The sequence below is a fragment of the Synchiropus splendidus genome, chromosome 16 (genome assembly GCF_027744825.2).
Source record: "Synchiropus splendidus isolate RoL2022-P1 chromosome 16, RoL_Sspl_1.0, whole genome shotgun sequence".
Taxonomy (NCBI): domain Eukaryota; kingdom Metazoa; phylum Chordata; class Actinopteri; order Syngnathiformes; family Callionymidae; genus Synchiropus; species Synchiropus splendidus.
The window spans coordinates 6,527,571-6,543,671 of NC_071349.1; the positions used below are offsets into that span (position 1 = coordinate 6,527,571).

A 16,101-nucleotide genomic window follows, 5' to 3' on the forward strand; every position below is an offset into this window, starting at 1 on the left:
AAAGGTTTGGTTTTTGAATGTAGCCATTAGCTGAAATGAAGGATGAGCGGTTGTTTACGTTGCGAAATGGGCTCCTCTTGAGACACTCCTCAGCTCTTGGTCACATGTTTCCATGTTAGCATTGTTCATACGTTTTTCATTTGAAATTGCTTAAATTGTATAAACAATGCTGTTGCTCATGTAGCAACTGATCATGGAATGGAAGTTTTCCTGCAATTGAAAAGACGTCAAGTGCGATCTTTGTGTGTTCCATTTCCTGTGAACAGCCCAGGACAGGAAGCACGTTGACTGACCCCTTTATTCAGCTGAGGAGCAGTGTGCGCTGCTCAGCTTTGTTCCCACTCTCAGGCTGTGAAAAGCCGCAGGACTTTGGAAAATGGCTTCTTTAATCGGATGCTGGTTTCATTATTAAAACACACTTTTCTCCCCAAAGTCCTCTGAGACTCAGCGGAATAATATTTGTTTAGGATGAATAATAAAAGGCGTAAATGGGCTGGAGTGGCGCTCGCGGGGACCGGCCCTCCCCTTCCTCACGTTCTCTCTCACAGTGTTTGATTTATGAGCGGGTGTCTGCTTTTATTGAGGCTTGAGAAGATGATGGCATTGTGGCACAATTTCCGCACTTACACAGTGAATTAATCATCGGTCAGACGCCTCGTGAACTCTTTCAGAGACGGAGCCGCTTCCCATGTCAGCGTGTGCCGGCCCGTTTCTTCTTGTTTGTTTGTTTACAGCAAAGCTGGGGCTTCTCTGCTGCTGCCTTGATTCTGGGTTTTCATCTGCAAAACAGACTGAGTTCTGTACGTAATGACTCCGTGGAGCATTGAAGGCGCACGAGGCAGTGTTTGGTGTCTGTGTGGAAACCTTCAAGTCAGGCAGGGCCAAGTGTTTTATCTCTTCTCCGAGTGTTTACTCGCCTCACATTAAAGAACATAGTTCACACTCTCTGAGGTGTTAGTAGGTCTGGTGTTGCGAGCACAACATTGATCGTCAATTTTGCAGTTTGAGTTGCAGCTGTGTTGTTTTTTTCTGTATAACTAGTTGGATTTTTTTGCATTATAGTCATTATTGATGCAGTTTGTCACTCGTAAAGTCAACTAAAGAATGAAAAAATAAAAACATGATACTTATGCTAATCTATATTTTTGAGAGTTGAATATTTTCAGTATTTCTGATTCTGATTTTCTTATTAATGTGCTTTTTTTTATCAGTAACTTTTATTTATTTATATTATTCTCAAGACTTTTCTGCCTTTTTCTTGCAAGTGTTGTTCATTATTTAATTAAGTTATTAGGTTAAGTAAGTTATAAAAAAAAACAAGAATAATAATAAAATATTCTGTTATCTTAATGGAGTCTCTCTTCTTAATAATACTTAATTTTTCGTTATATTAATAATGATGTAATAGTCTGTTTCTTCGTAAACTTTTTCTCAAAAATTAAGTTACTATTTGTCTCCATATATTTTCAAAAATGTAAATACTGCTTTTACAAGTTTTTTTGTGTAATTGTGCCAGGTGTCTGAAGTCTGTTCTCTAGACTTGTCGCTGCCAAATCACAAAAAATGTGCTAAATAATTCTTCAACATAATTGTACAAGGTAGTGTGAAGGAGTTTCCTGAATGCAGATTCAGTTGTAGTTATTGATGGAAAAGTAACTTGCTTCAGTAATGTCCATCATCGTACATATTTAGATGCTATCTTCCTTGTTGTGCTCTAGTATGACGCGTCTGTTTTTGAGTTGTTTCTCTGTGTGTGGCGGTAATAAGCCAGAACAGTCTGCATTGTATGGCTGCCATTGACAGCCTGGACCGTGACACTGCTCGCAGCCTCTCTATTCTTCTCTGGAACTGATACAGCGAGGTTACATGAAGCCCAACAAGGGCAAAAGCACTGAGGAATGGTGGGAGCTCAGCAAGCATCTGTTTGCACACCTCTGCAAAACAAGCCGAGCACCTCTCCTCTGCCTACACTCGGGGAATCGCTAGGTGAAGGATCAATCCCTATCACAGCTGCTCCAGCAGCGTAGGAGTTCTCCTGACCGGCAAGGCTTACAGCGTGACGGGCAGCTGCATGCATCAGTAGCAGAGAAAAAGGAGCGGGGAAGTTAAAGGAGTGACCCTGGAATGAAAGTCACGCTTGGATGCTTCCAGGACTCCTTTGATTGCTAAGTTCTCTCACTGCCATGCCGACTTCCAGAGGAAGCAGGCTGCGCAGGAAAGGCTGCTCGCTGGCCAGACGGACGCAGCGGCAGGCCACGGCGGCGTGGAGGATGCTGTACAGACTGCTCTTCATGGTGAGCACAGGACTCTGCAGACTTGGAGCTGCGGTTTGAGAGGCAGGTCGTGAGCGCTGGACTGTTTTGATGGGTTTATTATGTACTTCCTGTAACCGCTGCTGAGACATTTGGTTCCTGAGATGGTTCAAAGCAGAACCAATCGCAGAATATAACAAGTGTAGTCAACATGATCCTGATGTGGAGCGAAGTATTGTTGCGTCCTTCCATCACAGCTGTCACTCGCTCCGTTGCCTTTGCTACTGTGTTGCTGATGAACTAGTTCTTCGTGACCAACTTCTTAGAGGAACATGAGGAGGCAATTGCTCACCTGTCATGTTGTCTTGTTAACAATTTCCAGCTTTTTCTATTTCTAGCTTTCCCTCAGATCACAGAGGTTTCTGTGGGCCTCTTAACTGCAACTGCTGCCTCCGTGACCCATCCAGGTGTCAGCGGAAGTCAGTGGATCTTTGTTAAACAGTGATTTTATTTTGAAATGACTAGTGATCCAGTGGTACAGGTAGTCCGTGGTTCGCTCCAAAACTTGTTTATTGGCTCAAGGTTTCAGTCTGGCATTGCTCTGACTCGTCGTAAGACTTCTGGGGCTGTGGGCTGCTGGCAAATAGAATTAGAAAACAGAATGGGTGAATGGACGTTCTTTAAAAACTGAAAAGTTTTCAAGCAAAACTAACTTTTGTGACAAAGATACAACCTAATAAATCTGGCGATGAAGGTGTTTGGATCGCGGCACGTGAAAATGACAGTAATACCTCCTGAAAAGTTCCTCCGGACTATTTTCAGCGAAGCGGTGCTGTCTCCTTCTGTTAATTGGCTATCTGAAGGAGCTGTCGGTGGAATGGCAGTTCCAGCTCTTTAGTCATGGTGTCGACTCCCCCCCCCCTCCTTGCTCTCCACCTCCACCGCCATCCCTCAGGCGACCAGTTTAGCAAAGCAGAGGGAGCTACCCTTCCCAGACACATCCCTAATTTCCCCTGATGTTTTGGAGGTATGGAATCGTCGTGATGGGAATGAACATGGTGGGTAGCTGGGCACCGTTTCCTGAAGTCCTCTGGAAACAAACGATAGATACCAGTGCTATCTTTCACCCCTGCTGTCTGGAGGCTCCCTTGAGTCCTGCGATGAATTTGTCTCGGTGATATCCTTTAACCTCCAGAGGTGTTTCCTCTGGTCGTTCTCCCTACGTTCTCCCTTCCTCTCATGTTTGAAATGCTCTGCAGTTGGTCAGAAAATCTGCGTTTAAATGATTCTGAGGAACTTATGTATTCAAATGAAGACGGCGTTCTGCAGGGTGCAGTTTTTCTCCCAATACTGGTAATACAGACCTGTAAATAATGGCTGTGCTCTTCTCCTCAGAGCGACAACATTCATTCGTCCAATTATCGCTCGACATTGTAGCATCAGTGAGGCAGACGGATCACTAAAACCTGATATTACAGCGGTTCCACGCCAGCGGCTGACGTGTTGCAGGTGTATTGACCGTCACAATGCCGGTGCTGACGCCAGGGTCTATGCTGAGTGACTCTCTCACAAGTGTGTGTTGGCGAGCGCGGACATCAGTGAGGACGTTTATTGATCCCTCTGAGTTTGAGGGTTCAACTCCAAACTCCATCTTCATAGAGAGTGATGGACACAAGGTCACTCATGAGGTTTAAAAAGCTCTGTGGAATAAAGGGCTGCCGTGTCTCTAGACCAGTGTGACTTGGGTGTCACTCAATATTGGTGCGTTCCTTTCATTGTAATAGGGCCTTCTTGGTGCGACAGTCCACCAAAGTTTGGAGATTTTTTAGCTTATTTTAAAGACAACCCATAGAACTTGGTGACCCTGGCTTCATGTCTATTGCAGGGTTTTGACTTCAAGAGTTGTCTTCTCATGTAGTTATTATCCTGTTACTGCCTACAACTGATTCTGAGGACATGGTTCTCTCACAGTTAGAGAATTTCAGGTCTCTCCACTGCCCCTTCATGTTGTCACATAGTCATTGACATAACTCAAGTATGAAATCTTTTTATTGTTTGATGATATTACTATTATAGTCCTTAAAATATAGTTAAAACTAGTAAGAGAAATATTGTGTAAACATCTTAACATGTTAATAAACCAATAATGGCAAGGAGTGATTTTGTAACATATATATCCATGATAAAGTCTAGTTTTTAAATAACTGCAGCTGTCATAAGTGACTTGTCAAGTTATATATTGTCCAGTTTTTTAAAGGAGGGAATTGTTAAAGGTAGCAGTTAAAATAGTAAAATGTATTTTTTAACTTCAGTGGACTGAGTCTGTCTGGTTCTGCTGTGGGTTCTGTCTGAAAAGTTGACAAAAGCTGTGTGTTGTGAATTTATGTCTGGAAAGGTGTCTCAAATGAAGACTGATGTCTCCTCTGACTACTCACAAGCAGCCGAGTTCCTGTACAGAGGTCAACAGCGGCCCGATGGCCGCAGCAGTAAATTCAGACACTGTTGACGAATCGCTGCTCTTCAGCAGCATGTAGTGGTTCTAAATTACGACAAAGTACGTTTATGATGCGGCGTGTTCCGAGCCTGTTACAGTACAAGACTTCCCTTCCCTGTTTATTTCCTTCCTGGAAGCCACCACCGACTGCGCAGCGATCACAATCGGGGCGCTGCAGAGAATCAGCAGTGATATCTCATTGGCTGGTTTGAGGAAGATGACTCCTTTTGAGATCGTCTGTCACCTCCGTGAAGGTGAGATGCAACTGCACGTTTGGTTCAGCGTCATGAGACATATCTGCACGGAGATCCAGTTTAAAGTCTTTGATGCAAAGCCAATTAGCAAGCGCTGCATAACTAAGTCTGAGTTCCCCCTGAGGAGCTCTGAATTCCATACATCACGATATGAATATGGATCCTTTTCAAGTTACTCCAGACTCAACTTCTCACTCTTCTCCCTCAACAGAGCGTGGACACTGTGTGTACCATCTACCAGTCCTACCAGGAGGGGTCGCCTCATTCCTCAGGGGGTCTGATGGAGGACAAGGAGCCGGGGCTGAGACCGTCGGGGGCCAGAGGGGGCGCCACCCTGCTCCGCCCGTGTCACAAGCACATGAGCGGGACGGAGAGATTATGTAAGGTGATCCAGGAGCTGGTGGACACGGAGAAGTCCTACGTGAAGGTGAGGACGGATTACAGCGATATCATAAACATACTGAATAAGACGAGTCAAGTCTTAGACAGATTTTGCGTTACCCTATTACATACAAATGAGAATATGAATATTCATTTTAAAAAGCTGGAATAATAAAATATATATCTTTTATAAGGTACACAAAAAAGTGAAGTAAGTAAAAGTCAGGGCATCACAAAGACCATTCAGACTAAGGCAGTGGAGTGGTTGATGACTCCATCAGTGATGGTAAAACATGGGCGACAGGACAATTGTGTGGCCTTCGATCCGTTTTTATTTACCTCCATCTTTCTCCTTCCTGCCCCGCTGCCTCATTGAGAGTTTCAGTCATGACGCTGGCATCAATCGTCATGATCATAATTTCCCTTCCCGCCCCCTGGAGCGGGTTTTTAATTGACCGAGCAGATCATCTTTGCAGTGACGCACATATCTCTGCGCTGATGTAGCTGCAGCAGCAGCAGCAGCAGCAGCAGCAGGCAAAGTGGAGCTCATAAATCAGCGTAATGAGAATAGACCCAAGACCTGGTGGAACCACGTGAGGAGAGGGCTCAGGGTGGGAGATGGGCTGGGGAGAGAAGACAGAGGAAGGAGGTGAGGGACTCTGGGATGGGAGAGGTCATAAAAAAGGAAATGAGCATTGATCTCCGGATGAAGGCGGTTGTGAGTGACGGGTCGGTTCCTGTCTGATACTGACTCGCCGTTCTTCTGCTCAGGACCTGACGTGTCTGTTCGAGATCTACCTGAAGCCCCTGCAGACCGAGACCTTCCTCACTCTGGACGAGGTGGGTGGCGTGTGTGCGAGATGTGGACGACATGAATTCATGGAGTCTCTGTTATCCAGAGGTGACCTGCTCATTATGGAGCTCCTGCCTGGAGGACAAATTAGTATTCCCCTTCAGTGACCTTCCAGCCCCGCTGGGAGGTGCTAATAAAAGCTTAAGCGTAAACCCCCCATGTCTGCTACACACCTTTACTCGGTCTTCACTACAGCTTGTGTGCGGTGCTACTGAAGTCAACCACACAACGTGATGCTCTGCCAACTTTGATTCACCTCCAGATGACTTACTAGCTTGAAGCTTCATGGAAGATTTGGCATTTCCTGTATCTAACACTGCTACTTCATGATAAGAGCTTAAATATCTTTTGTTAAACCCGGTCAACTCTCTGAGCGACTCTGACGGGAATCAACATCATAATAGGATGTTTAAATCGAAGTTAAAGCTTTGGTTAGAAATCAATAAAAATGTTTGTTTGAATGTCCAAAGATAAAAAAAATATGACCCTCTGAATTTACTTACTCACTTACTTCGTTTCACTTTTAAAAATGTGAATGTGTTATTTTCAGACAAATTCCACAAAAATATTCATTCATTACATTGTTGTTTTCCCGTCAAAATATTATTTTCTTTTGTAATGTCCTAACAACTTGTACAGAATATTAGGATTATATTGCTCACTAATAATTGATTTTAATTTTCTATAAATAATTTCACTTTAATTATTACAGTTTCACATTGATAAGATCATATTTTCCTGGTCATCTGAATTAAAAATTGGTTTGTGTGGATGATGAGAGTAATATGAGATAGAATAATAGTGTTTTTCCAATTATTTTATTACTGTAAAATCTTATAGCAGATAGATGGAGAGTCCACAAATGTAAATGAAATATCTACATCATATAATTCCAAAGATTTTAAACATTTAAAAACACAAGATATTTTAAAAAGCAGCTAGATATAGTCACTTGACTCCAGCCATTGGTTGATGTTTTGGGCTCCCACTCCCCGCGCGGCTACACCTGCATGCTAATGACTTGACCGCTGCGAGCCCCTCCTCAGTTCGGTGGCCAGACGTGACCTCAAACACAGGACGGCTCTCTGAAGACACACCAGTCGATAGGCTGCTGAGCTGCGGGGCAAATTAAAAGCCCATTATGGGACAGCAGGACGTGTCCGGACAGGGAGCGAACGAGGGCATGTTCGCTTTCGAGCGTCTTTTAATGAAGCCGAGTGTTGACCCTGAGAGAGTTGGGGAGCGCGAGCGTGTCTTGCATTTGGTCCTGCTGTTGTGAGAGATGGAGCCGTCAGTCTGGATGGTTTCACCCCAGAGCGTGTTTGAGTGACTCTTATGAATTGTAATCTATATCGAATTTCCCACCGCAGCCCCGACCTCTATTTTCATCCATCATTCCTCCTGTGTTCTGTTTGGTCTCATTTTCGCCTCCTGTTTCAGATGGAGAGTCTGTTTGGCAGCCTGCCCGAGATGCTGGACTTCCAGAGGGTCTTCCTGCAGACCCTGGAGGAGAGGATCGCCTCCTCTCCGGATCTCAGCACCCTGGAGACGCCGTCTCAGTTCAAGGTTTGCACAATGACGAGTGATGGAATTTAGCCAACTGTCAATGAATTCTCCTTCTTGGAGGCGTCAACTGCTGCAGTGCATTATGGGACTTGTGTGTGGCTTTGCTCATCATAAACAGGAGTCAGTATGTAAACATTGCGGGTCTGACATGGATAGCATCATATGTTTTTCACAGTCTCACTACATATTGACTAAATCAGTGTGAAACTTTCGAGGTGCGAGAATCCCAGTGTGCATTCCAGTCAGTTCGGGCTGTTTTTTTTTTTGAGAAAGGAATTAGAGAGGAAGGCGAAGCGACAAGTCGAGGCCAGTAAATAATTGAGATGTAGCAGCAGCATCAGCCGCTGACATCTCTGGCCGACATTACAAGGTGCGAGGTCTATTGATCGAACCGTCAGGTCACTGTGAGCTGCTAAAAGCAAGAGTCCACCAGAGGTGAAGAGCAGAGAGGGGAGTCCTCTCTCATGAGGGGTCGCACAGATCCTGGCTTCTCATGTTCACACGCTTTCATGCTCTGTGTTATGTGCTTCTCTGACTCTCCACTGATATGTTGCAGAAGCTGCTGTTTTCCCTCGGAGGTTCCTTCCTGTACTACGCCGACCACTTCAAGCTCTACAGTGGCTTCTGCGCCAACCACATCAAGGTCCAGAAGGTTCTGGAGAGAGGTACGATCGCAACTGTACTAGATGAATGCTAATTTAAAATCCAAACACACTTGCGTCCTTGCTCCGCTGTTGCATCAGTGACTCCTGAAGGCAAGTTGACTGGCTGTGCGTGTTGAAACGGCTAATGTGTGTGAAAGCATCCTCCCAGTCTGCACCTCATGTTCTTAATGGATTCATCTGAAGTAAAAAAAAAAGGCTAAATTACCACGACTAAAACATTTCTTACCACCTTAATGCCACGTGGGAAGTTGCTGAATCTAAATGAACTTTACTTGTGTATTAATACTTGCAGAGAAACTCAGGCTAAAGGACATTTGCTAACATTAGCATCATTGCTAATGACGTCAGGATCCTTATGTTCGTGCTCATGAGTTATCACACAAATGTATTTCTAAATCTCCAGATTACTGTTTAATAGCCCAACAGGCACAAAGAAGTGATACTATAAACTTAATGTCCGCCAACAGAATCCATCCAGTCTCCCTCCTGCGTGAGATGGAGTCAGAATTTTAGCTTGATTTAGCCTCTCCAGACTTTTTCTTGGCACGACTTTGGATTCCTGCCCAGCGCATGGAGAAATGTGAGGAGAGGAGGTGGCTGTGCTCCGTAGTAAATCTGCCCCATTACCAGACTTGCGTGGGATATTCATCGAGGCACGCAGCAGGATGGATATTTAATGGGATTTGACAGGAGGAGAACACTTAGACAAACCTTGACGGGTGAGAGATGCTTAAAGCTCTGTAGGTACCAGAGCGACAGCATCTGCAGTGCAGCAACAGCAACAGGTTGCCTTTCGCTCTGAAAACCGTTCTGCTTTAAATTGCTCGGCACGTACAGGTGAGGAATAAGCCAGCGGATAATGTGAGGTGCATAGAGTTTCTCTGACTTGCTCCATGAGGTGACACACAGTGGATTTACCAGGTAGTGACTACTCGGTGGTCTGACATCAGGCCTGCAAGATCAGTTCAGACGAGGCTTTGTTTTATGCAAATAGGAAGTGATCGTGTGCGAGCACTTTCCTGGATGGAAACAAAGTGTTCCTCCAGACTATCGAGTGAATGTGGATGCTGCAGGGCCTGGAAGGGGTGTTGGCTGTGTAACGCTTGTCAGAGTCGCAGACGGCGCTGTTGAGCTGAGGCAAATATTGGTTTGGTCTCTGTGTTCTCCCTCACAGTGGAGGGGTGGTCCTTAACAGGATGGTGCTCCCGTTGACTGCTGAGGAGGTCGCGCTGTCAGTGCTTGTCACACTTCACTAGACAGCAGCAAAACAGGAAACTCAGCTGAGATTTCTCCAGCGAAGGGGATCAAAATCCCAGCTTAGGACGCCTATGCTGCTAAAGCACTGGGGAGAACCCCATCCCAGTGAGGATGGATGACTATTTCAAGACCTTGACCCGAGACTTTAATAGTCACCCTCAGAAATAACAGAGTTAGTGCTAGACTTTGAGGCAACATTCCATTCAGAAAGTGATGTTGAGCATGGTTTCCCACAGTGCTCTGAGTCAGCTACGACAGAAACTGCTCTCCCCTTTGGCTGTCTTATCCGACATGGACTGCCTTTATTCTTCCTATTCTCTTTATTCTTTTTTGTTTTCAGGGCAGTTTGGGGCTTCATGAAGGTCATTGACCCAAAGTTAGGAGAGACAATGATACTGAACTGTTGGCAAGTGCATCGGACTGAGCCAAAATAACATACCATTTAGTTGCAAACACCTGCCACTTAAAAACTCTGGACTAAGGAAAGATGTGGTTAGACAGGGTATAAGGTATTGAGGTGAAGGTGTCTGGCATTTAGGCACCTGGACCTTGCACTGTGGCTACACCATCTAGACCTCACAAGTACTGGCATTAGGTGAAGGAGCAATGTAGAGTGAAACCTCCTGCACCATCTACACCACTCCATGTCTCACTGTTGATGTTGTCTCACTGGTGGATGAGACAGTCATTCATTGGGAGACATTGGACCGCAATCTGGCAACCCAGTTATTGTCAGCTGTGAAAGTAGTTATTGGGCAGGAATTCTACTGTGCCCCTGTGGTTGAGAGTGGCTCCACCACTGAAGAACCACTATGAATCTGACCTTCCATTTCTGTTTGGAACAATGACAATGAGTGATGCAGACCACTACAGTGAACAGCCAGGAAGCATCTGGCGTACAGCTAGCGAGTGAGGGTTGTGTTAGGAGTGAAGGAGCTAACATCCTGAACAACAGAGTGCCATGTCGGAGGGAAATTGACCACCTGTCAAACACTGCACAAGCAACATCCGACTTACGACCTGCTCGAATTACGTCCACTCGTACTTACGACCACAGCCAGCAAATGCTTTAAATTCAATGTCTGGCACCGCAGCACAGATCGGCAACGTGTACAATAGTTACGGCAGCACAGTATCCCAGCACCTCACTCTCACACAGCCATCTACCACTACAGTAGAACCTATAACCCTCACGTCGGCTATTTTGAATGGCATTCGACTCACGTCCAATCCGACTTACAACCGGTTGGTCGGAACCGATTCCGGTCGTAAGTCGGATGTTACTTGTATTTGGTCCTCAGAAGTTCATTTATAGCTGCTCTCCAGTCTGCGATTCATACTCAGTCAAGTGAGTTGGATAATTCTGGGGGGATAAAATCGCATAGAATTAGCAGGTAGCCTGGTGTCCCTTGTTTACACAATGAAAGGCCCAAACTTGCTATAAAAGCGAGATGAAGGTAGCCAAAGAAAGAGGAGTCGTCTCTTTAGCTAACCATCTTAACCAGAGCCTTTAACAGCGGGAGTGTGCTGATGTGCTATTTTGGCGGCATACAGACCTAAATCAGAGCCAGAAGTAGGTGCGTAATTGTGCTGTCGCGGCCTAAACAGACGTGATAGTGGCACCGGCGGGAGCTGTCTGGCTGTGATGCAGAACACCGTTCATGGTGGAGTCACGACCAGTTGATCCAAGGACACGCTGAGGAAACCTGTCAAACCGTCAAGTCATTACGTGTCCATCAGCCGCTCCTTCCTCTCCTCACGCCAGCGGCGGCTTGTCGCCGTAGACGCTCTGTTTATTTGTCGACTTGTTAATTGCCTGCCAATTACTCGGTGAGGCGTGGATGCGGCGGTCGGTCTGCAGATGCCTGCAGTATAATTAATACTTTAATGGCCCCCCTCAGTAGCCGCCGTGGAAGCGTACTGCTGTGGGAAAATGTCACCACCTTTCCAGCAGACTGGCTCTGCATCCTCCCTCCTGTTTCACACCTCACTGCTGGAATTTTGGCACAATAGGAAAGACATTACCGTCCTTTTCTCGCCCAGGAAAATTGTCAACTCATGTTCAGAGGGAGTCTCTCCGTTTTTTTTGCTGACTGCATGTCTAAGTGAGCTCTGTGGAAGTTGACAGCAGGTGGAGGACATGCTAGCTCTAGGGTTCGTGCAGCTCTAGTCGTGGTAGTAACCAGGACAAGCTTACAAACGGTGGATAACTAGAGAGGCACTCTTCATGAAACCACAAGGAACAGTGCAACTCAAAAAAACCTCCTTGTCTTGTGTTTCCAGCAAAGACTGACCGGGCCTTCAAGGAATTCCTGGATGCCAGGAACCCCACCAAGCAGCACTCATCTACCCTGGAGTCCTATCTGATCAAACCGGTGCAGCGCGTGCTCAAGTACCCCTTACTGCTCAGGGAGCTGGTCTCCTTGACCGACACTGACAGTGAAGAGCACTACCACCTCACTGGTACGAGAACCAACCACCCCCACAGTGGAGCGTGGGACAGAGATCAAGGCCTGGTCTTGTACATGTTGTCATGCGTTTGGATGAAAACGGCTTTTTGTAGCTACATAATGCAGAGTAATGTAAGCTAACCACGTCCTGGTGTTTCCCCCGCAGAGGCCCTGAAGGCCATGGAGAAGGTGGCCAGTCACATCAATGAGATGCAGAAGATCTACGAGGACTACGGTGCCGTCTTTGACCAGCTGGTGGCCGAGCAGACTGGTCACAATAAAGAGGTGAATGCATTTTATGTTGTTTTTATCCACTGAACTTGCTATTTAAATGCTCGCTGACAAAATAACATTTGTGTTTTCCCCATAACTCCAAATGGTTTTGCATAATTTAATAAGAATGTGCCGTCCTCCATGTCAAGATGACGGCTAGGAACAACAGCACAAACCTTGACAACAGAAGTCACATGACAGGCAACCAGCCGTAACTGAAGCCCGCTGATGTCACCACAGGCTATAGCTGAAAAGAAGGTTGTCTGTCGAAGATGTCCCGCCAGATAGCTGCAGTATGATGTTTGTGATAGAAATGGTAACTATTGGAGAGGACTACAGTTCTCTGAAACTGCTCACCTAGCCACCGGAATGTTCTGAAAGTGACACAGGATCAACTTGAATTAGCAGTAAATCCCGAACACAGTAGCAGGTAGCATGTTTAGCTGCTAACTGGCGCCACATCAATATTCAGTGCCACAGTTGAATAATGCAGCGGCGACTACTGTGGCGGTAGAGGCGGATGCGTCTCACTCAGCAAGGCGGCGCATCAGAGCCCAGCGTGTCGTTGCTTCGTTCCAGCGCCCCTCAACCTTGCTGTCTGTCACTCAGGTCACGGAACTCTCCATGGGGGAGTTCCTGCTGCACTCCTCCGTCATCTGGCTCAACCCTCATCCCTCGCTGGGCCGCATGAGAAAAGACCCCGAAGTCACTGTTTTTGGTGAGTGTGCTGTTTTTGTGTTCAGGCCGAGGAGACGCTCACGTCAAATGTGGAGATGTGGATTGATTTTCTTCTTTTAACGCTTTTTGTTCCGACTTCCATTGCTGGAAGTCCGCGCTCAAACTGTGGCGAGTCTCGGAAGTCTGTCCCCCGCTTTCCCAGATGTGTTTCACGCTGGTGTTTAACTCCGAAAAAAATACTCAGATTTTGTTTTTTTTTTCTTAAAAAATTTCTACAAATCATTTCCCACCACCCTCCCAAGGGACAGTTTGTTTTGTACTTGCTTATGCATTTTTCTATTTATTTATGTTTTAAGTAGCGTGACCTTTGTGTCTATTTATTTATTTATTCATTATCTCTTTTTACTGTTTAAATAAACTTTTAAGTTTCTGTTTGAACTTCACATTCAAGTACGGGAGAAAAATGTTTTTGATATTACTTTGTTTCGTCACAAACATGAATTTATGTTGCATATTTTTCCATTTTGCACCAACTAATTTACCATTAAATGTACAGATTTTTTCGTCATGAATACTATTTCCGTCTCTTGTTTGGCTCTAACCTCCTTGTTTCCTACAATATTTTTACAGTTTTATATTCTCTTTAATAATTCTGACTTCAGTCTCACTTATTTTTCCACCGTTCTCTGTTAGCATTATTTAAGAATATATTGAAACACACACCATCTTTTTCCCTTCATAATCTTAGTCTTCCTCTTTTTAGTCTCATAATTTTGACACATTTTACACTCAGAATTCAGATTTTAATTTATTAAAACAAAAGTTTTTTTATTTTCAGTTGGGATTTTAATCTCTCGATTTGAAGATTAAAACTCTCATTGATGTTTGACATTTTTAGCTGTGACTTCCCGTCACTCATAATTTGAGCTTTTTGTCTTTGGGCGTTCTTATCATAATAAGTACTTTTTACTCTTCTAATTTCACAATTTTGGCCTAATATTTTACCTTTCCTGCATCTTGTCTGGTCTTAACCCTGGATCCTGCTGTGAGTGGAGACAAACCTTTGTGTGTCCTCTGTTGTCAGTGTTCAAGCGGGCGGTGATCCTGCTCTACCGGGACAACAACAAGCTGAAGAAGAAGATGGTGAGTGTGGCCTCCAGCTGCACTCTGACCCTCGCTGCTCTCCTCACTCCCTCTCTGTCTGCAGACCAACCCTCGCGCAGCGCTCTCCCACGGAGACTCGGAGCCCTTCAAGTTCCGCTGGCTCATCCCGCTCTCTTCTCTGCAGGTCCGACTGGGCAACACAACAGGTGAGTTGCACTGTAGCGCCCCCTGGATGTCTCGTCTGAGCTCTCAAGTGTATTGACAGATGTGTTTGCTGCAGGGACAGAGAGCAGCTGCGTCTGGGAGCTGATTCACTCACGCTCCGAGGTGGAGGGACGACCAGAGACCATGTTCCAGCTGTGCAGCAGGTCAGACTCTCAACACAGAGGGACTGAAGTTGTTTTCACCACGACCAGTGGTGGTGTTTCTCTGAGTGATGCTGATGGAAGGTGAAGAGAAATGTGCGGGAAATTAGGTCTAAGGTTCAGGAGACAGAAAATACAGGACACACACACACACACACACACACACACACACACACACACACACACACACACACACACACACACACACACACACACACACACACACACACACACACACACACACACACACACACACAGCTTATAACACAAGAGCAGGGCACAGCCAGTTACAAGTACGAAACACTTACGTCAGGCACATAGAAACACACATTTGTTTCTTGCCATAACCCTTTCCCCAGCCTCTCACCCTTAACCAAACCACCCAAAACACATGGCTCACTCTAACCAGGACTCTGAACTTAACTTGAGCCTAGTTATAATAAACTACTGACACTGAAGTTTTAACCCTCTGTACCAGCAAGAAGGTGGCTTGTCTAGACTTGGACTTGTGACACATTTGCAAGTGCAACACACACGTTCTTGTGAGGACCTCTCATTGGCATAACCCTTTCCCCAGCCTCACCCCTTGAACCTAAACATCCACAGCACTGAACCAAAGTGAAACTCAGTTATAATGGCCCAGTTATTTTGACATTCTCACCCTCAAAACTCTATGTGGACCGGCCAAAATGTCCTCATAAGATCAGTGTCTTGTCAAAGATTGGTCCAGACAAGAATATTAATGCATGTACACACACTCATTAGTATTACTATCGCTGTGGGGACAGGTGAAGTTTCTCATGGCCTTAACCCTTTCCCCAGTCTGTGACCCTGAACCTCACCATCCGACACAAATGGCTCACATGAACCAGGACTCTGAACCAAACTGAAACCCAGTTATAATGACTCAGTTATTTTTTAAGTCTTCATCCTCAAGTTGAGGTTTGGACCTGTAAAAGGTCCCCACAGGATAGTGTTTAGTCAAGAATTGGTCCCCATGAGGCAGTATAAACAAGCCCACACACTCACCCACAACTCTGTTGAGCCTGGCCATGTGCTCCGTCCATCATTGCATCATTATGACTAGAACAAGTCGACACGGAGGGAAATGGAAACGTCAGTGAAACCGCTGCTCACCAGAGACCCCGCCCGACTGCTGATGAACCTCCCTTCGCTAAACGATGTCACAGCTCTAGCGCTGGTGTCGACAGCCTGATAACAGTCTCGCGGGAGGGAGCGCTACATTTAGCTGCAGAAACCCGGTTCATGTGCTGACACTTCCTCGCGTCCTCCCGCAGTGTTCCGGAGAGCAAGGTCACCGTCATCAAGGTCATCCGCTCCATCCTGCGAGAGAACGCCCGGAGGAACACCAGGAGCGAGGGGATGCTGGAGAGGGGGTGCAAGGAGCGGCTGGCCCCCCTACGCAGTGTTGTGCCGTCCTCAGCCAGACTTGGTGAGTGGGAGGACCCTCACACAGACTAGTAGCAGCACACCAGCATCACACTCCTA

The 16,101-nt window shown here is 45.8% G+C and overlaps 1 protein-coding gene across 5 annotated transcripts in view; it reads left to right on the plus strand.

Moving 5' to 3' along the window:
• Nucleotides 1-16,101, plus strand: part of tiam2a (TIAM Rac1 associated GEF 2a) — a 90,297-nt gene that overhangs the window by 72,692 nt on the left and 1,504 nt on the right. For all 5 annotated transcript variants that reach the window (XM_053844346.1, XM_053844347.1, XM_053844344.1 and 2 more), the window contains exons 16-26: nucleotides 5,212-5,427; nucleotides 6,153-6,221; nucleotides 7,675-7,800; nucleotides 8,357-8,465; nucleotides 12,006-12,185; nucleotides 12,339-12,457; nucleotides 13,055-13,163; nucleotides 14,208-14,266; nucleotides 14,331-14,433; nucleotides 14,508-14,595; nucleotides 15,891-16,045. In XM_053844346.1, the coding sequence (XP_053700321.1) occupies nucleotides 5,212-5,427; nucleotides 6,153-6,221; nucleotides 7,675-7,800; nucleotides 8,357-8,465; nucleotides 12,006-12,185; nucleotides 12,339-12,457; nucleotides 13,055-13,163; nucleotides 14,208-14,266; nucleotides 14,331-14,433; nucleotides 14,508-14,595; nucleotides 15,891-16,045 (1,333 nt within the window). The remainder of the gene's footprint in view (nucleotides 1-5,211; nucleotides 5,428-6,152; nucleotides 6,222-7,674; nucleotides 7,801-8,356; nucleotides 8,466-12,005; nucleotides 12,186-12,338; nucleotides 12,458-13,054; nucleotides 13,164-14,207; nucleotides 14,267-14,330; nucleotides 14,434-14,507; nucleotides 14,596-15,890; nucleotides 16,046-16,101) is intronic.